The sequence below is a fragment of the Lampetra planeri genome, chromosome 7 (assembly GCF_965212315.1).
Source record: "Lampetra planeri chromosome 7, kcLamPlan1.2.h2, whole genome shotgun sequence".
NCBI classification, from domain to species: Eukaryota; Metazoa; Chordata; class Hyperoartia; order Petromyzontiformes; family Petromyzontidae; genus Lampetra; species Lampetra planeri.
The window spans coordinates 12,358,350-12,379,424 of NC_136113.1; the positions used below are offsets into that span (position 1 = coordinate 12,358,350).

A 21,075-nucleotide genomic window follows, 5' to 3' on the forward strand; every position below is an offset into this window, starting at 1 on the left:
CACAGGCGCCGTGGAGACGTCACCGCTGTTGTATATAAAAATTAAATGAGGAGTTAGAGGCGCTGCTGCTGAACCTGGAGCATGCCACTAAGAGGTGAGGCCTTACCAGCAACCCCACTAAAACTCAGCACCTGCCTGGATAGTTTGTGCCATCAAACACTCCACCCACAACTCCCAATTGGTGATGGGGCAGTTGTGGAGAGAGTGGAGAGTTTTGCATACCTGGATAGTGTGCTCATAACCGGCTTCGGTTTTATAGCAGAGGTCTCACTCCGAATCAGTCGAGCGGCATTATCTTTTCATCGGCTTCGTAACGCTGTGTCTGTCGCTCCACACGAAGCTTCGGGTCTTTTCGGCCACGGTCATGCCATCTCTTTTTTGTGCTTGCAAAACGTGGACCCCCCTAATTGAATATCTTCGCCTGTTCGAAATATTTAGGTTGGCCTGCCTACGATCCATCCTGGGTTTAACGAGGCTGGATTGTGTCAGCAACTCACGTACTCCTTGAAAGATCTGGACAAAGTCCCATCGGTGAGCTCCTACAGCAGGCAAGGCTAAGTTGGCTGGGTCAAGTAGCCCGCATGCCCAGCCAACGTATGCCTAAACAGGCAAGGCACGGGCTAGAGAAGGGGATTAAGTGATGTGGTACAGGAGGATGTGGAGCTGAGTGGACTTGCCGATAACTGGTACCAGCGGTGTCAAGAGGAGGCTCGTAAAGCAGGCTACTGGGCAGTCAGAGGCAGTCGCCCTACAGCAACAGCGGAGGGCAGAGGAGCGACGCTCACAACAACGAGCGGAGCGCCGGGTGGCTAAAACACAGCAAGTTGCAGCACAGTAGCGGGCACAGGTGGTGCATCGGTCAGTCATCTCAGTCAGTCGACCCATGGCACCTGCTGGGTCTGTCCCGTGACCTCCTGCCAGCGGGCGTTCGACACTTCACGTGGCCTTAACGTGCACATAGTCTGGCACAGGCGCCGTGGAGACGTCACCGCTGTTGTATATAAAAATTAAATGAAGATTGAGGAAAAATTCTAGATTTGAAGTTTTCGTGACTGCAAGGTTTTTTCGGTAAAGTCATGTGACTTTACCGAAAAAACCTAAGAATATTGAGGAAAAATGTTTAAATGAAGATTGGGAAAATGCGTAATTATCGGAAATTATGCTAATTTATGCAATTATTAGTGGCGAATGGCGGTTGGTGTGCACCTTGTGAGCATGCCGATGGGCGTGTCGTGTGGACCTCTGGGGTGCACCTTGTGAAGATGCCGATGGGCGTGTTGTCTGGATTTGTGGGTGCACTTTGGTATCGTGCTCTCTGGGAGGCGGTGCCATTCCCAGTCCCATAACGGGATCGCGCCGCGGCTGCTCCGGCCGTATGCACGGGGCTCCCGCCAACGCAAGGCAAGCGATGGTATTATTATGGTTATTATTACATTTACAATTAATTACGAGTTATTGACGTGGTAATGCTCTGTAGTTCGTGCTGGAGAGAGGGACCCGGTTACCAAATAATCGTCGTGCGGTGGTGCGGTAATCGCAGTGCGACGCGTAACGCATGATTTAAGATGCAATCGAAGGGAATTTATATTCGAATAAATACACAAAATCGAACAGTCGCTGATCAGTTAGGTGCTAGGGAGTTGCTGTGTGTTGCCGAGACGTAGCCGAGTTTGAAAGAGGAAAGTCGTTAGCGTCTAGGGCCGCTGTGCCCCCCAACCAAGTTCAGTGAAATTGTCCGGCGCGGCCTGCTCGAGCCTCGGGGCTCCCCCCCCACCCCCACTGTTTGCCTGGGCGTCCCTACCGGGAGAGCGGCATCGAATCCCGCAGGCGAACCCGCGGAGCGGCGTCCGTTAACTTTAGCGGAGGAGGCTAGTCATAGCGCAAATGCTGCCACTGTGCACGGTTCTTCTCGCCTCGGTTATGCCTCCCGTCCCGCACACGGGAGTTTAAAGCGCCGTTCTTGGTGTGTTTATTATTCAATGGGGTTTTTTTGTGTGGACAAAATGTTGTCATTATAAAATGCACACTCGAGTGTCGTCACGCCATCTGACAGAGTTTTAAACTTTTGAGAGTATGGATTTTTGTTTGGTTGTGACTTCACGAGGGTTCGTAGGCTGGCTTACGTTCATATCCACGTGTTTTCGAGGTAGTGCAAGTGTTTGGCCTTGTTACTTTCTCTAACACGTCGTTTGGTTTTTGAATTATAATGTACACATCGTTTTTGTTACGTATTATAAACTACGGACCATGTAGTAAACCGCTGGGATCTGCGCTCCTTTAATTGGGAGGAACAGCAAAACTAGACGAACGAACTCCTGAAATTGTGGCTAGCAGACTTTGGGCTCCTGAAAATTTTGGCATACGCAAGAAAAAAATAAACTTGCGTTTTCCTAAGCCTTGTTATTTGAATTACGTATGATCCATGTACACAGCCTTTTTTGTCAAATCAACTCCTGAATTTGGGTAAGAGTGGAGAGCATAGATGCCGGAGCTTGGAGTATAGTACAACAATGGATCTTACTGCCCTCTGGTGAACGCGTCTTTTTCAGTGTGGTTACTATATTGCAGTAGTTTTCTTATTATGATGCATACTATGTTTGTTTATACATTTATTGTTACCTGTTCTAATCACAGTTAAATTGTATGATTTGTTTTATTACAACAGTACAAGTACCGCAATGCACTGCCTACTATAGTGCCACTCTGTACTTTGTTATATATTTAACACAAGGCTGTGTTCTCTTGCCATGCTTATGATAGTCTTATAATTACAGTACTGCAATGTGTTTCGTTTTATAACTGATAATATCGTTTATGCAGTTAACTTGATTACTCCATCGTAATGTTATACTGAATTGGTAGAAATAACGCTATACTGTATACTGTTTTCAGCCTTTTATTTTGTATCCATACATATAATACGTACTTATTTTGCATTGCAGTAGTTTTGCAGTATTATACTTGTATTAAAATACACGAATAAATCTTCTTAGTCATTATCATTCTCTGTAAACTTTTTTTTCTATCTGCATTTCTAACCTTTTTTCTTATCCCGCAAAGACTGCATTTCTTTTACATGGTTAAAATAATAACGTTCATGCTACCCTTATAATTACCCGATTGCACAGGTCATCGATAGAGCAATTGTATTGTCATGCTGTATGAATGCTATTTGAATTTCAGCTTGTCCAGTAAAATATACAAATAAACTACCAAAGGTCATATTGCTCCAGTCACAACACACGTTCACACTCAGTGCAGTACTGCGATTAGTAAAAGTGATATGTGTTGAGACATGCTACCACAATAAATAAACAAAATTAATGATTGCCTGCACAAAATCCTGTCATTTTCTAATACTTTAACGGGCCACTGTATATTGCAATCAAACAATAACATTTGGGTACAGACAAAATAATCAGTACTGTACAAAGCTCAAATTCTTGGTCTGAATTTCCACCTCTTGTGAGATGAGATGAGGACTAAAAATACAACACTGAGCTCTACGTTTGTGTGGTTTTGTTACACACAGAGCCCCGGAGGCATGGGTGTGCAGGAGGTCAACGGAGACGAGGATTTGGGGCAGTGAAGTTAGCCAATATAGAGCACAAGCATTGCAAGGCAAGACCTGACTCCTGCAAACACAGCTGAGTGCAGAGCGCACAGAACCGCAAGGCAAGACCTGACTCCAAAAGTCGCAAAAAAATACGTCAGGAGGAAATAGAATTACGAGATCACGATTCACTTGATATATTCCCATTCTGTTGAAATTGGTAAGGTTTTGAGGTGCATAATTCAGATAAGCGAGCTTGATTACTAAGAAGTGTTAAACAAAATAGTACTGCTGTCACCACGAGTCAACAGTGAAGATATTCTTGGCGTGATCGTGGTGACGCTGCTTCGTGCGATGCCTTTAATAGTCGTGATCCGTAAATGTCCGGGGGAGGTGGAAAACCTTGCTTGGCTGCTGAAGCAAACACCATAAGTGGTTTAGTGAACGTCAGGTGACAACGTGTCCTCGGGTCGTTTTTAGCTTCAGGGCCTCGATCCTCCACGGCCATTTAATGAATGACGCCAACTGTCGGCTATTGCTCCATCGTGACGTTACCTGCTTTGACGGCTAAATCGAGTGAAATTCACCTGGCGGAGAGCCCTATGTCCACTTGCAGCTGCCGTGTGGCCAACTTTGTGTGCATCCCCTCATGAAGAGGAGATCAGCCAATGACGCCACGGTGAGGTGCACGCCCGCCCAGGTCGATCTTGCCACCAGCGCCGGGGAGCGGCGGGGGGCCATGCTGGCAGGCGGCGGCGGCACTATGTTTCGCGACCAGGTGGGTGTCCTCTCGGGATGGTTCAAGGGCTGGAACGAGTGCGAGCAGACGGTGGCCCTGCTAGCACTTCTCAAGCGCGTGAGCCGCACCCAGGCACGCTTCCTGCAGCTCTGCCTGGATCATTCGCTGTCAGAGAGTGCTGAGCTACGTGTCCTGGAGCGCGAGGCCAACGACCCAGGTGAGAATCTCACCCACTGTCCCTGCCTGGGTAAATTCAGTGACTCCCAATTGTGAATATAAAGTGTTTGGCTGGGTGGCTTATGGGATGCATAATGTTTGTGTAAAAGCACACACCCAGCACTGTTCGATCATTGGTTTGAATATAGGTCATCTGTAATTTAATCTCAGTGGTCAAGTCTAACCTGGCTGGGTGGCATTGTTTGTTAGTTGGCTCATAATTGAAGTTAGGTAGTTGAAAACCCCATTGGTAGTTGAACATCTTTATTCCAAAGTCAATAAAATCGGTTACGATTTGGGAAAATTAAACTGTGGCTTTTCTATATAGGGTTACTGGCCCCTGCATTGGAAATGTGTAGTTTTCATCATTGACTCGGGGTAGCCATTGGAGATTAGCGCCACCCATCACACATTTCAGGTGTGAGAATTGTTCATTTTTCTACAAGTGTATGGAATGTTCTCGGCTTGGTCACCAATGCCTACACAAACAATACTATTTATGTTTGTTTTTATTGCTTTTGGTATATATTTCAGTTGTGAGTGATTTGCTTTTTTAACAACACTATTTAAGGATATGTAAGGGTATGCTATCCAGTATGGAAATATCATGTATTGAAGTTCCTTCACAAACATGACGTGTGTTCTCCAGAGAGGGATGCATTTCTCTGCAAGACTTCAAATTAATTTTTTGTATTCAATGGTATAATGCCAAGAGTACATTTGGAATATATTTTAGATGTTTTTTAAAATAATATATATTCATAAAATGGAGGATATCAAAATAACTCGCTGTCCTGGGAGTGGTGAAGGGTTTTATAGAAGTAACACTATCTGTCAACACAATAAACTGGTGCCAATAAGCTGTAAACGTATTACTGTGTTCTACATTAACATAGAGTAAATTATCTTTGAAAAATGATACTGCTTAGGAAAGTTGCTTTTGTAATTCGGTGGTGGACAATGACTTTCTACGAAATGTTGTTGTCTAATCGAAACTCACATTCAAACTTAGTGCACATGGAGGATGGTCACCCACATGACATGACAGTACACTTTACTGCTTTACTTCCTTATTTCCCACAGAACCTGAAAACAATCTACCTTGGTGCTGCTGTGATTAAAGTGCTGCACTGACAGTTGGAAGGCCTCGAGTTTAAATCCCCTATTGCTGGCTGACTCGGGCAATCTTCCTTCTGGGGTAAATAAAAAAACGACTGATTATCGAGTGTAGAGTTTAGCCTCAAACATGAATTTGGAACTTTTCAGTAAAGTCACGTCAGTATAAAAATAAAATAAATCACGACGTTTCGGGCGCAACACAAGCGTCCGTCATCATCACCTGATGACGGACGCTTGTGTTGGGCTCGAAACGTCGTGATTTAATTTAATTATTTTTTTATGCCTATGTGACTTTACCGAAAGAACCAAAGAGTATAGATTCCTGCAGTCGCGAAAGCTTCAAATCAAGAATGAATTTGGAACTTCCACCACTGATGCAACAACATCACTTCATGTGTTGGCTTTCTTGATATCTGACAATTAGGTGGTTGTCTATGAGACTCCGATAAATGTAATTAAAAATGTCTCCATTTGGGCTCTAACATGTCCGTGCTGGTTTTGAAGTTTAGTCGACTTTTTTTCTCATCCATCACTCCAATACCAAAATTACCAATCATCTAACAAGATGGTGTTGAATAGTCCTTGTCAAGATATTTCTTGGCATGCCAAGGAGGGAGATGCCACATTCTTAGAAAGAGAGAACACCAGGATATATATTCAAGCATGCAGAACATGTTCAGTGGTGGGCCAACCCGTTAATTATGTCATATAGGGTAGCCTGCAAAAAATTGCCACAATTCACTTGGGACGTAATCCTTGCCCAGTGCTTTACTTGATCGCAGGTTCCAGTTTGCTTTTTGCACACCCTCGGCAGATTGCTCAACAGAGAGCTGCGTATGGGAGGTGGCTACTTTTTCCAACCTTTGAGGTTTTGCAATGTTTGTAGGTCAGGCCTCCCTTGCCCAATAATGTTGTTTTGAGTTGATGAAAGGTTCTCCCTCCCCCAAGACCTCGCAGAAATGCTCAGCAAATCTGCAGACCTGATCTTGTGTCTCAGATATTGGGTCACCATTCTTTCCCTTACGGTTTGTGATTGGTGCGGTGCTACAAATTGTGGCTACCAAGGCAGTTTACACCTCAACAACTCAAGACCACCGTTCATCATTGTAGTGCAGAACGGCTTTCCAAACCTCCCAGGCAAAGCCTGCAGTAAGCTTCCTCATTCTTGGCCATGGGATGCTGGTAAAAGTAACAATGAATGGCCTTACCATTCTGTCATAGCCAGCTGGAATATCTTCTTTATCTGCCGGGGGGAGGTTTCGACTGTGTAAGCAACACAGCCATCGCAGCTGCATAAGCCATATTCCTTAATCACACTCATGCCCCTCAGCATCAGGAAGAGGTGTGTGGGGGGGAAGATGCCAACCCCTCTTTCTGAGAAGTTAACGGTGGTGGTCCAATGAGGAGATTGCTCCCCGACATGAATATATAATTTACACAAACTCTGCCCCACACTTGTTTTAGTGGCAGAAAGAGTCTTTGACTTTTGACTTAAGCACTATAAAGGCAAGAATCCCATAGCTGACTTTGGAAGGACCCTTGTAACTTCCAGTGAGTTGTAAATGTGGACTTTGCAAGCAGGAATTGAGCCTGAGCCCTTGCATGGAATTGCGGTCAGTATTGTGTCCTGTGCCAGCTTGGCACAATTGTTGACCGATTTTAAGAAACGTAATATGTCAATGTTGATGGAAACAATTATATGCAGGTTTAAGTAGTTTCTCATTATTTCCTCATTCCATTATATATAAAATGTTGGAGATGGCTAGGTTTTTAAGCACAACATTTGAGCAAAGCTGCTCGTGAATATATAACAAAGTATTGACACAAGACTTTGATATACAACCGCTGACCTGCACAGCTCAAGAAAGTAGTTTGCCATCGACCGCTATGTGCATTAATCAATGTTCGTGCAATATTTTTTAATTCTCATGTGTCACTTTGTGTTATGATTTCTATTTGCTTCATTGCTGTACTTTATTTGTTTTGCTTTTTGTCATTTTGGTTACCCAGGCCACTTGCAAATGGGACTTGAGTTCTCACCTGGTTAAACAAAATAAACTTGAAGTTGAGTCATTGAAGAGTAAGCAAATAATGGTATACATTTACATTTAAGAACATAAATTTGGGTGAGTACTGATGGGAGCATTGTGTTGCTATTCCAAGTTGAGCATTGCATTGGCAATTTGTACAAACATCCCTCTATGGAACTGGTACATTCCTGAAAAGTTGTCCGTAAAGCGAAATTCCGTTTATCGAACCCTATTTTCCCATTGATATCCATTATTTAATTAGGGATGCATTCCTCCGTAACAAACTTCGGCCCAAAGACCTAACAAAATGACAATTAAGAATGCAGGAAACATTTTTATAAGCACGTTTATATTAATAATGGTATTATAAAATCTTCATAATAATATTCAAAATAACTTGTGAAATAAAAATACTGGACCGTACTCTTTATGCACTTTTGCTATCACTTGCACTTAATGGCCTCTTTCCAGACGTGTTGACTTTTACTGACAAACGTTTAAAAGGGGGACAAACCCTGCACAGTACAGCACGAGGCGTGATTGACACAAAGTCGAGCTTGGACGACGGCACGAAGAGCGCCAGAAACCAATACAGTGTGAACAGTGCACCTCACAAACGACCTGGAGCCGCTTGAAATGCCCGCTAGGATGAATGACAGACTGTGGATTTTTTTGTTTCCCTGCCCCCCCCCAAAAAAAATTGAGTTTAGAGATTAAAAATTCCATAAATGCGAATTAAACGTAGATCAAAATTGTTCCCGAATTTATACGTTACGTTATGGCGAAATTCCGAATATTGAGTTGCTGTGTAACGAGGGATGACTATCTGAATTTGTGCCGAATCTCTCAAACGTTCGCCTCAACCTCAGATTTGCACATTATCCAGTATGTGAACATCAACACTAGGTGTTGTGCTGATTACACTACTTTATAATTTGCTGTGCCAGTCCGAATAGGTGCTCTAAAGCACTTGCCCTCAAGGTCAGTCAGGCTAAGTATGTGTCATGCTCATGCCATGGTGATTAGCACGCTTCTGTAAATTCCCAGTCACCCATATTAATTTCTAGACCATGCCCTACAGTGGCACTTTATATCTAATGCTGACTTGAGCCTTTCCTATATAAACTCAGCCTAAAATTATGTCAGCATCAGAACTGGAGATTCCGTGTGGCCAGGCACGTGGTTTGACTTGCAACCCCTTCATGTGGTATTCCTACATTAAGAGATGGTCGTGAACTGTTTTTACACTCAGAGCAGGGTATTTATGTAGTATGCATTTTATTTGTGATATCGGTTACACAGCTGGAATGCAGGTAGACAGCATGGTCCTAATTCTAGATTTTAAGCGTTCGTGACTGCAAGGAATCATACTCTTTGGTTTTTTCGGTAAAGTCACGTAGGTAAAAAATAAAATAAATGAAAACAACTAAATTAAATCACGACGTTTCGGGCGCAACTACGTTGTCCCCACCTGAAAAAGGACGCTTGTGTTGCGCCCGAAACGTCGTGATTTAATTTAGCATGGTCCTACCTTACATGTTTGTGTCCATGTAGCCTTATGCGCAGAATGCTCACCAGTCAATTTACCGAACTCTTGTTTTCTCTTATTGCCTGATAATTTCTGCATTTGCAAAAACTGGCCATATGCTTTCAAGTAGAAGAGCAACACTGCTATAATTATGAATCTGGCTGGCTTGACACTGCTAAAATTTGGGAGTCTTCCTTGCCGCCGTTGAAACAACAAAGATTCAATGTGGCATATTTGACAACTATGTTCATGTAAAGCAATGTGTTATGTAATCAGCGCATGCAAATCACGCATCATGATGAAAGCATGATGTCATTATGTTGTGCTCTGCCCCTTGGGCACAAGCTACCTGCACACACACATGAATACGTTGAGGACAGCATTCTCTCTTAACGGCATTGTCTTGTGCCACCATCCTCCTGTTTCCTCAATCCTCCCCATTCCTTAATCACTTTCTTCTCATCTGCAGTATGAGGAAATGGAATAGTGTATTCCATGTTAATTCGTTTTAATCCGATGTTTCATTGTCCCAATTTATTTCACATACATCTAAATGGGTGTGTTACAATGGTGTCATGTAAGAAAACTACAAAACCTGTCAACTTAAAAATGTCCGTTTTAAGAAAAAGATCGCTTAATTTAATTCAAGACCACGGTGGACACTTTAATATGTGGAGCCTATTTATTTACGGTGCAATATATAGGTATATATAAACACACCCTAAGTTTGCCAGCTGTTTCATTATTTGCTTTTAAAAAGTAGGTCCGTAAAATTGAGAAATTAAGCCTCACTCAATCATTGACTTGTGACGTCATATTCCGAGTGCTTGGAAGGCCACACTGATGCATGCATTCATGAAAGCCCCTGTGTAGATATCTCAAAAGCAATTTTGCAGTTTAATTTTTGACTCACGTGGAATGATGTGCTTGCCTCTATCGTGTTGTCCATTCAGCATGTCACTCCTTTTTAAACTGTACAAAATGCATTATGGGTCCAGCTAGCCAATAGGTTAGCGGACAACATTTTTGTTTTTTTATGTTGAAAAACAGTAAATTGTCAATCATTTGCTGTGGGAAGATCATAGCTTCAAAAACTAGTCACAAGCCATCGTCATCACATCGCTGGGGTTATTAAAATGAGTAGCAATGTGTGGAGCGTCAACAGTGGAAAGAGTGAGCTCTTTTACAGAAATGTGGAATTTTAACCATTGGTAGACACTTAATGTTGTGCAGCAAAGTTGTTCCTCCATATTGTATTGCCATGTGCTTGTTGGGACTTTGTTGCTGAATGTACAGTCACAGTTTTTTCTCCATGACCACTGACCCAACATTGCGTGAGTTGTATGCCTCCAGAATTCACTGTGGCCTTGGCCGTGCAGTCCACCCAATTTGCATGGGTTCGGGTGAGAGTGCACGCCCAGTGTTTTCGTAACACACATCTCACTCGCTTGCACAGAGGCTGCTGTTCTACCCTAATGAAGAATCAATAGACTTTTTCCTGGCCAGCTGTCCCCCTGGCTTAGGCTGAATCAATGACCCTCTCATACTGGGTGTTAATGGTACCCTTGTATGCACATGTACATGCTGGTAAATGAAGGAATTTATCCTTTAAAGTTACATTAAATATTACTTCAGGCGCTGGTATTGCGATCAACAGTAAACAAAAATCTACCTTTCATCCTGGGGTGTAAATAGCTGACTTTTAATAGCAATATATTTTCTTTACATTTATTTAAGGTAGATTTGAAGTTTTTTGTGACTGCAGGGATCCATATGCTTAGTTTTTTTCGGTAAAGTCACGTAGGTATAAAATAAATTAAATCACGACGTTTCGATGGCAACACGAGCAATCATCATCAGGTGGGAAAACCACAGCAAAAAAAAATCATTGATCTGGTTTTCCCACCTGATGATTTATAATAGCATGGTCTAGCTCCAGACACATTGGTAAGTCTCTAGTACAAGTTGCAAATGGAGACATTTGTGGTTTCCAAGTGGCGTATCAATCACTTTGCTTGCTCCACTGTGTTGCATAGCATCTAGAAGAGGATCCATATCATAGCACAGGTAGGACACAGGTATGATGGATTCTGGTTTTTGTGCCCAGTTGCAACTAAAATGCGATTAATTTAAATGCTGGTCAGTGTTAACTCGGCCTATAATTATTTTGTTTTTAATAATGAGTGCCAGTCAGTGGGAAACCAAAAAGCAGTTGTCCTATGGAAACACTGATTTTCACAGGTTAAGGACTATTGCTAGAGATATGCACTAAACCATACTCCTTCATCAGTGAGATGCATTCAGTGAGGCACATATTTAAGATACATTTATTTAATGAGATTCAAAGCTTTCGTGACTGCAGTAATTCCTCTTTGTTTTTTTCGGTAAAGTCACGTAGAAAATATAAATAATTATTATTGGATTTTATATTCTACGTGACTACCGAAAGGACCAAAGAGTAATTTATTTCATTGTTTAACATTATTAAGAGTAGCATCATTTAGTTCCAAGCACTGTACATATAAAGGTATTGTTTTCAGGATATGACGTGTTTATTGTGGTTTGTTAACAATACATTATCAGGACTGAAACAGGCTGACAATTGTACTATTCATGGTGGAGAAAGTTATAATTTGTAAAATACTGTGATTTTGTTCAAAGCTATATGTTATAAATAATGTACTCTTTCCCATTTCGTGAAATTATGTTTATAACGTAAGGTGTGTTCATGGTACAGTAATGCTCCGATTTACATCTCCACTTTAACATGATTTTGCACATACGTCGTCACTGAATACCAGGACCTGATTTGCGTCGCCTAAACCCACACATCGCTGACAGCATCATCCTTCCCTTTTCGTATCCATCGCCTCTCAGCCTTCGCCTTCACCTACCCTGCAGATTTGCTTTGATGCGCATCGTTTCAATATTTGTTGTCGCGGATTTCAGGAACGTGTCCTCGACGTAAATCGGGGTATGACTGTACAACATGCATCGGCCGTCCTGAACAAAGACTGGCCTCCATCAAGGGAATGTGGAATTACAATCGCTTGTGCAGAGCTACTGCTCCATTACTTAGCCAGAAAACACGTTTGTTTTTTCTTCATAAATACAAACATCTCATCCAGCAGTGTGTTTATTATGGATGATGATGACCTATAAACCTCTTGAGTTGATTTGGAATGTTAAAAAACTAGGCTCAACTCATCAGTGCCTCTATACTTTTCAATACCAACACATTGTAGTGCAGTTATGGTGCTGTGACATAGCCCTGAGCAGACTCCAAACTGCATAATAAATGTGATTTCAGAGCACAGAACCACAGAGTCCATACTGTGGTCTCATATTATAATTATTATCTGCAGTGCCCTGTCTACATATTGAAGCCAAAGATTTGAAATTCTTGTTTGAATTAGCAGACTGTCATCCTTGTGTTGCCCATCTTTGTTGTGGTTTTTGGTTGCCACTATTGTAATGGGTCAGGCTGACCTCTGGTGCAAAGTGGCTTTAAAACATTTTTGGATCGGCAGCACATTGGCTCACTTACTTTTCAGTCTCCATTCACATCCCAAATGCAAGTGAGGTTGACCTGTCGTGTTGCAATTCCATTGTTTTGTTGCACAGGTGGGGGTAGCTGTCATTAGATGTTCCGTTTTGAAAATTATCATCATAACAGGTAAAGTGGTAAGATTATTTTTATTGCCAAGCGGACGTTAGTAATTGTGTTGTTTTAAAAAAGATTTGCACAACACAAATTGCAAACACTTGCCGAACATGTCTGTGAAACACATTTTTTGGGAGTGGACTATCAATTGGTTACATATTTCAGAGAGCTTTTCATGTCATACTTGCACACTGCTTTAGTCCAGTGTTATTAAATCACGTGAGGACAAAGTTAGACTTTTGAAAAATCTGGAATCCTGTGATTCCTTCAATTAAAAGTACATCCTTGCTCAAAACAGTTGAGGACAATGTTCTTCTCCGTTGGTAGTTATGAGCCAATGCAGGAGTTTCCATTTTTATTTCATCGGGGACCAGTCCATATAGCATATTAGTGATCGTAGAAGTATGCTGGGCTGAGTTAACCTCCAACCAGGATTAAAATCGCAGTATTATTATTACAATTCAAAAACCATCGCCACAATACCACCAGACCACCATTGGAACCTGCTTTGCCAGTAGCAAAATATGATAAATTGTTTTTTTACCCTTTTATCTGGCAACAAAACTGACACTTTTTTTTTACAAGGAATCATGTTTGCATTGACCACAATACCTGCGGTCGGAATGCAAAAAATAACACAACTCTGATAATGTATGCACTAAATTTTGATTTAAAGCTTTCGTGACTGCAGGGATTCATCTTCTTGGTTCTTTCGGTAAAGTCACGTAGAAGGGAAGTAATAAAATAATAAAAATAAAACAATAAAATTATTCTCACGACGTTTCGGCCACAACGCAAGCAGCCGTCCTCAGGTGAAAATTGATTGGTCCACACCCGAGACAACTTTTCTTAGAGCCTAGTCTCACATGGTGTTGGACCAGATGACGTCCAATACCAACAGGCCAGATTTATTCAGGTTAGGATATACTACTTATTTCACAGTTATCGGTAGTCTTGTTATTAGGTACGTTTCACCACAATACCAGCTCCTCGTATGGATGATGTCACATGCCGTTTGGCAGTCCTCCACAGAAATTGCAGCACAGCAATATGAATATAACCTATGCCTCATTGCAAACTGGTATGCTGACCAAGCTTTTGTAGCCTGCCCGACAATGGATATTGGTTTTCTTTTTTTCCCCCACAAAAACATCCCCATATCCAATCGATATTTGTGTGAATAGGTTCCCCTCCATTGACAGAAGATTTTATTCAGAAACAGAGGAATGCAAAAGTCGAAATAGTCTGCAGTCAGATGAAGTCACTTTAGATTTTATGCTACGAGTGTATTTGTTGATTTCGATGCTATGTGAAATAAATACCGCACTAAAATGGGATCATGTAGCCTCCACAAATATAATTATAAATAGGAAGATTGAAGAGCGGGGAAGTGTTTCAATAAAGCAGGTGATGCATGTTTAGTTTTGAACTGTTTGCATGACTATTCATAGAACATTAATAGAGAAAATAAATAATGTTGGATTATTATAAGTGTTTAAGCAATGTGTGTCTCATGAAGTTGAGACTATTCATCAGACTGCTTGCTTTATTTCACCAGAAATGACTGGGTGACTGCATGAGTGACCTCTTTACCGAGAGTAAACTTAATGAGGTTAAATATGCATGTACAAGTACCAGGACCCCACTGATCCTGAGTTTGAATCTTAAACCCAAATGCCACCAAAAGTTAAGTATTGTTCTTATTTGTAATAAAGCTGATGGGTTTCAGCTTGGCAATGAATGACTGCTCAAAAAATAATGTAAATGGTTTTATTTTCTCAGCCCAGCTGAACTTTGAGGCGTTCACTTGGTATGGGCGGTATATGTACCTTGGCTAAATGTGGCCAGGTGGAACTGTGATTAGAGCACTTAACTCATTCACAATCTTAAGTTTGTGAGTTCAAATCCCAGCCGGACGCTGATGCAGCCGTAGTTCTCTCTGCAGATAGATTGATTGCTGTCATGGGGGAATGTGGGATTTTCACCGCTGACTCTTGAATATGCAATGAAGATCCACACTGCCCAATGGTTGGGTACAGTGCGGTAAACTGATAGTACAGTAGATGGCATGCTATAGTCGATGGCTATAGTAGATCATAGACAAATGGTGAACCACTCACTGCGCATCATGAAGACGAATCATGCTGTGCTTATCACCAATAATTTACATCCATTTGTCTCACCACTGCTGGATGAAGGCCTCCTCATACCTTACCAGTCATGGTGGTTCTTTCCCCATACTTCAGCATACTGGTGGTCCGTGTGGGTGGGTGAAGGAAGGGGCCGATGACCAGCTTAGATATCACTCGCAACTGATGTCAGTCAATGGCCAATAATTGAACTTTGTTTGTCGGGCCCAAAGCACAGTGCATATTGAAGAGACCACAGAAGCAGTTATCTGGCCTCTGTCTTCATAAGTGGCCTGTGGGGAGTTACCAGAATGCATATTGCTTCACCTTATGCCTTGAGAGAACTTTATGCGTAATACTTATGCCAGCAGGGCATCTTATTGAGGACGTTCATTTCAGTGTCTTTTTCCTCAAACGCTGATCTTTGTTGGTGCCTCTTAGCCAGGAGTGTACATTCTACTTTTCTATTGCAGAGGGCAGCTTCATTTTGTCACAAGCATTGTTGATTTCCAGAGATATAACGGGTTGAGTTGACATCCTACGACGATTTAAACTCGCAACCTTATGGTTGTGAATTGAGTGCTCTAACCGCAGCACCCCACCCAGCTGTAAGACCAGCGTGTAAAGCCGACGCACATGTCCACACACACGCAAAACCCCGTGTACACTTGGATCCTAGAGGTCCATTTCCTCCAGAAGGCATGATCAGAGCTTTTCTGCGTCTCCCTCGCCGAAAATTGGAAACGTCTTCGCCTTTAAAAAATAATCCTCGGGATCGTCAGAGGAGGAACATTCTTTTCGGCTTAAGTCATGGCCTGCCAGTAACCAATGGGAGAATTGGTGTGCTGAGAAGGAAGAGCGGGGCACGTGTGTGGTGGCCAATATAAATAAGCGCTTCCCATATGCGTGGCGCCTTCTGTGGCAAGCTGTGCCTAGAATAGGAGAACGTGTTTGTGACTGTATAGCAGTGGCAATGAAGTTAACATGGTGTTTAACATTTTAAACTATACACTTTTTTCAAATTCATGACTAAATCAAATAACTCTAAAATGTATCATGTTGTTAATGTTGTGAATTGGAAGTTAAATGTTTTTTTTTAGCTGGCCGGTTGGTTCAGGGGTTTTTAACCCTCATGCTTCCATCAAGAGCATTTAGCCCATCACCACCGAGGCGATGAGTTTGAAACCAAGTTTCGGATTTGTTTTAAGGTATAGTAAGTTGGATGTCTCAGCCAAGTCGCCAATGACTACGCAAAAAATAAATTTGAATTCCAGCTGTATGGACTATTTGAGTTTATTTCCATGTAATGAACACTTTACAGGGAATGTGCGTGCAACACCTGGTATTGAATAAGAGACCCATGCAATTTACTCTCATGTCCTGTAGTTCTGTATTGTATTTTTTTGGCAGCTGTTCTTCGACGCAAGATTATTCACTGCAAGAGCTCCAAATCGAAATGTATTCTGACGGTACATTTTAGGCACGTTTGTAATTTTCAAATATTATAATTCAGGAAATTGGTTTTGTTGGATGACCTTTTCTTAAGAATTTTGCCATGTGATTTTGTGGGGTCCAGTTGCTTAAATGGATAGTAATGTTGGATCCAGGTGCTTTATGTAATTGAATGCAGGTAGGAATGCCTGCCTGCAGTTCAGATGACCAGTTATATTTTTCCTGTAATTATACCACACTAAATCACTGAAACATAAACGTAAGGATATGTTCATTTGAGAATTAAAAGTAAGTTCTGGGACCGCAAATGAAGGGAAATTAAAGAAACAGTTTAAACCGCCGAATGATAAAAAATGTAATGCAACTGCAGTGGATATTCATTGTCATTGCTGCAACAGTAAAAAGTGATATGGATATTTAAATAAACTCTAACAATGCCCTGTTAAATAATATGCTCTATCTGTAGTGCAGTGGTCGCTCAGTTATTAATGCACTGCACTAGGAACCTGGCAACCTTAATTTGATTCCCAGCCATTGCTAACACCAAGTGGCATCGAATATCTGAACCAATCCTGGATTGTCCCTAAAACTAACTCTCCTTGACCAGCTGAATAAGTATGGTCAAACAAGCCCTATGACCCACGTTGCATGAATAGACCTTCATCTATCAGCGTGCTAACCAAGCCTTTGAAAATATAATTCTAACCACCAAAAACTTTGGTCATGATTCACATTTTGTTGGTAATTATAATAACTTTTATAAAGAATAGGATTACATTAAATTAAGGATTCCATGTTGCTTTTTTTTCACACCATTCCTTTTTAATTTGACGGTACCACTTTATTTTGTTTCAGCGTGTACTTTTTTTATTGACGGTAGGTATTTGCAATCGGTGTAATAGCATACAAGTAATTTGTTCCATTGGCCTATTGTTGCATGAACACTCACTTTAGCGGGTCGTTGATAAAATATTATTGCTTTGGAAAAAAATAATCATTGTTCTAAGTATTCATCAAGCCAAGAACTGACATAGTAACTCGGGAGAAAAGCAACAAACAATTCATTGGAATTTTTAATATTCAAAGAGCATTCTGAAACGAGCATCTGGCAGGGCTGATTTCTGTGCTCGTACGGTTTTTCTGAACCAGTGGTGGAAATTCCCCATTGATCGGTGGGGTCCAGTCTTTCCAGAGGGCAACTTAGTGGCACCGTGGTTTTAGAGCACTTGACTCGATTGGGAGGTTTCAAGTTGAAATCCCACTTGGGAGTCAATTCATCCCATCATTCGTCTGGGGTTGATAAAATTAGTACCCCTTTGTAGAGCGTCAATAACACCCATCCTGCTCATCTGAGCAAGGAGACACTTAAATACCTTGATGTGATTACATATGAATTACTCAGTGTCTTGTCTTTCTAAGTGGATGACATATGGCTGGAATCCTGCAGTCAGCCCTTTTCGCACAGGCCTCGGGGAGATACAACATCCAGTTTGAAAACACGGCATCTAAATATAGGGGGGGCCCTCTTTGGCTGTGGAAAGCGTGGGTGCAACTGCTGCAGCCAGCAGAGCATGGAAGAGCGGCGCTTTTAGCAACAACCAAGAATTGGGAGGGGGTTCTCTTTCCCATGTGCCGCTATTGGGCAAGACCCAGTTACTAATCTTTTGGTCTTTGGCTTTACAAAATATTATATGATTACTTTTTGATTATTCCCAATTATGGCTGTGTAGGTTATATAGTGGTTATAAAATCACCAATAGCACTAAAAGGTAGTATTGAATGCTCTTTGTATTTAAGTGGATATGGAGACCAAAAAACAGCGATTGTAGAATCTAGCTAAACATTGTGTCCTGTGCTGTTCTGAACATGTTTGGAGTTTTGCTCCAAATTTTTTTGAAGTTAGTCAGGAACTCGAGTCGCATCTGCAGTGATGTATTAAAACACACTTGGATGATGCTGCAGTGATGTCATTCGAGCCTTCCTGACTTATAGTGCTCCTGGCTGACATTAAATGCTCCGTTTTATTGCTCTGTAAATAATTGAGAGACCAGTTGCTTGCGTACAGTTTTTAAGAAAATGTCGGTTAACATTCAGGATGATAGAAGCTTCGTAAAATAATTCACTTTTTCCAATTATGCTACGGTGATTTAATTAATGGTGAATGAATAGCACACTGGTGGCATTTTCGGCAAAAATGTAATGTTGGCTGTGGGAATCGTACCATCGATCTTGTGCAAACTGGCTCGGTGGCAAGTGCTTTGACCACCACATTATTCATTCGGCCATAGATTTTCTTTAAAAAGATTCCTTTAATATTCCACAATATAGATATTTCTCATGGCTCATGTGTTCAGCGTGGTATTTTCAATCAGCACTTGGTGAGAGGATATGGCAGATATGTGCATGTGCAGCTAATGTCTATTGCGATGGCTTAAGCGTTATTAGGCTTCTCAATGAGTGGTGCATTCCAGACTATGCACTGGGTAACTGGGCCTTTTGAGACCCTTGTGTAAATTGAGCTCTCAAATGCCCTCTGCTCATGCCCTGATTGGTCCAGGACTTGTTCAGCATGTTCACCTGTTCGATGAAGTTTGTGTCGCAAATTGGCCAGCTGTGTGCACGGGTCCTTTGGGGCTACAAGAAGACTCTCGATATGACACTTACACTTTCAGTCTATTTACAGCACTCATTAATTAGACATTTTAGTCGGCCTCCTCGCTGTATTGCCGGGTGTTAATAGTCCACTGCAAGAGCGGCTCTGTGGTTCAAGTATTGACTCCTCATCGGAAAGGTTGCAATATCAAATCCCTTTAGAAGTTGACTCAACCGATCCCGTTTTTTAGGGGTAATAACATGATTCCCATTTTGTTTAACTCAACAATTGTTCTTTGAATAAACTTGGGCCCCACCTATAGAATGTGGAACTTTGATCACTTGTTCAGGACTGTCAGTGGAGATGGACATCACCCAAGCACTCATAACGTTTCAACATTCAAAGTTTGACAAATTAACGCAGTCATCATAGGATGCATGACTTGCAGTGTCATGGTATTTTTAGTCTAGGTTGCTGTAGCACTGACGGGGCATTCAGACGACTCAAATACGCCAGCCTTCTCCCCCAACATCTCACGCTCCCAGGGGCCTTCACGCGAAACGTATTTACACCACGTGCATTACATTACTATACAATCGCCATGAGCAGCAAAACTCTACGGATATAGTTCTGAATGTTATAGTACACATTTCATAAAGAAATGCATAGGATTCCTCATGAAAATATTTTTCTTTGGTTTTCTCTGTGATCATTACTGGACACTGCCTAAATCTCTGCTATGTTGCCACGATTTTTTTTCACTTCTACAAGGCGGCCGAGGTTTGCTCTTGGAGTAATGAAAGAGGCACTGCTTGCTCAAGGGGTGGAACATTCCCTTTGGTTAGCCAATGTAAGACAGGCTGTGCTTTCACTTTCTTTTTTAATATAAAAAGCCAGACATTCTCACAAGCCCAAATTTCAACCTGTGCAGTGAGAAAACTGCAAAACGATTCATTCAGACTGCACGCACGAGCTCGGCGGGACACCCCGGCAGCTGCGTGTTCGCTCTGAATTTAACGCCGTCGCATTCCGTTGGAGTCCAGCCACGCCACGTTCCTAAAATATGCAGGGTGTGCTGAGTCTAGTGCCACGAAAAATCACAAACCGCTTTCAGTGGTCCACGGTGAGAGCCTTGGCATGGCATGGCCTCACCCATCCATATGTTGCACGGAAGTGGCGAGGTGGCAGCTTATCTCTTAGTCCTGGACCAGTTGGCTGCTGGGGGGAGGGTGCCACGTGGCCCATAAGTGACCGTATTCTGCGTTCTATTTGGGATTTGTTTACATTGTGTCACCAGGACAAAATTCTTGATGCGGTAGGTCACGTTGGAGCCGGGTGTCTGCTCAATTTTTCCTGCCGCGTGTGCCGGCTATATTTAACGTCAGAGCCGGAAAGGGCCCGTTCTTGTGCTTAACCCCTGATGTTGACATCAACATCAAACCCGGTTAGGTGGTTTTCCACCTTGGAAGAAGTAACTTTTTGGCTGCACTGCTGTGGGATGCATATTTGTCTCAGACAGTCATGACCTATATGCAGTCTCTGGCAGTATTTACGTAATATTTTTACTTAAATCGTCTCCATGTGCAAACGAGTGGTAGATAGTTTGTGCTCATCTCCTTTGGCAATCTTTTTGAGCCAGTGGTGGGGGGTAATTCTGTGAATTGAACAAACACCGTTGACTTCCACGAAGTTGTACCTATTTTATCGGTTGCAGAGAGATGATGGGCGCTCCGTTGCTTATCCATGAACTTGACCTGTGGTATTGCTGCACAATCTATTCTTACAATTTGGTATTAATTGTACGTAATTATATTTTACAATAGTTTAAGTAATTTTATTATTATATCACGTTATAAATGAATATGGAAAATTAATGATGTGCACGGCTTTAACAAGTGAGAAAGTATCAAATGTAATCAAGACCGGAAAGGTGTTAACTTTCCAGACAATAACACATTTTGGCTTGGACTCAAGGTGATGCTGTGGCAACTCGTAGTCCAAAGGTTGAGAGTTCAAATTCTTGTTAAGGGTCGACTTGTCCTTTTTCCACTC

The 21,075-nt window shown here is 41.9% G+C and overlaps 1 protein-coding gene across 5 annotated transcripts in view; it reads left to right on the plus strand.

Moving 5' to 3' along the window:
* Nucleotides 1-1,300: 1,300 nt before the first annotated feature.
* Nucleotides 1,301-21,075, plus strand: part of LOC144719992 (protein Smaug homolog 1-like) — a 63,155-nt gene continuing 43,380 nt past the window's right edge. For 4 of the 5 annotated variants that reach the window (XM_078596393.1, XM_078596388.1, XM_078596391.1 and 1 more), the window contains exons 1-2: nucleotides 1,307-1,411; nucleotides 3,533-4,509. In XM_078596393.1, the coding sequence (XP_078452519.1) occupies nucleotides 4,203-4,509 (307 nt within the window). In that variant the 5' untranslated portion in view covers nucleotides 1,307-1,411; nucleotides 3,533-4,202. Of the gene's footprint in view, nucleotides 1,412-3,532; nucleotides 4,510-21,075 lie in introns of all 5 variants that reach the window. The other variant, XM_078596389.1, reaches the window with a different exon arrangement.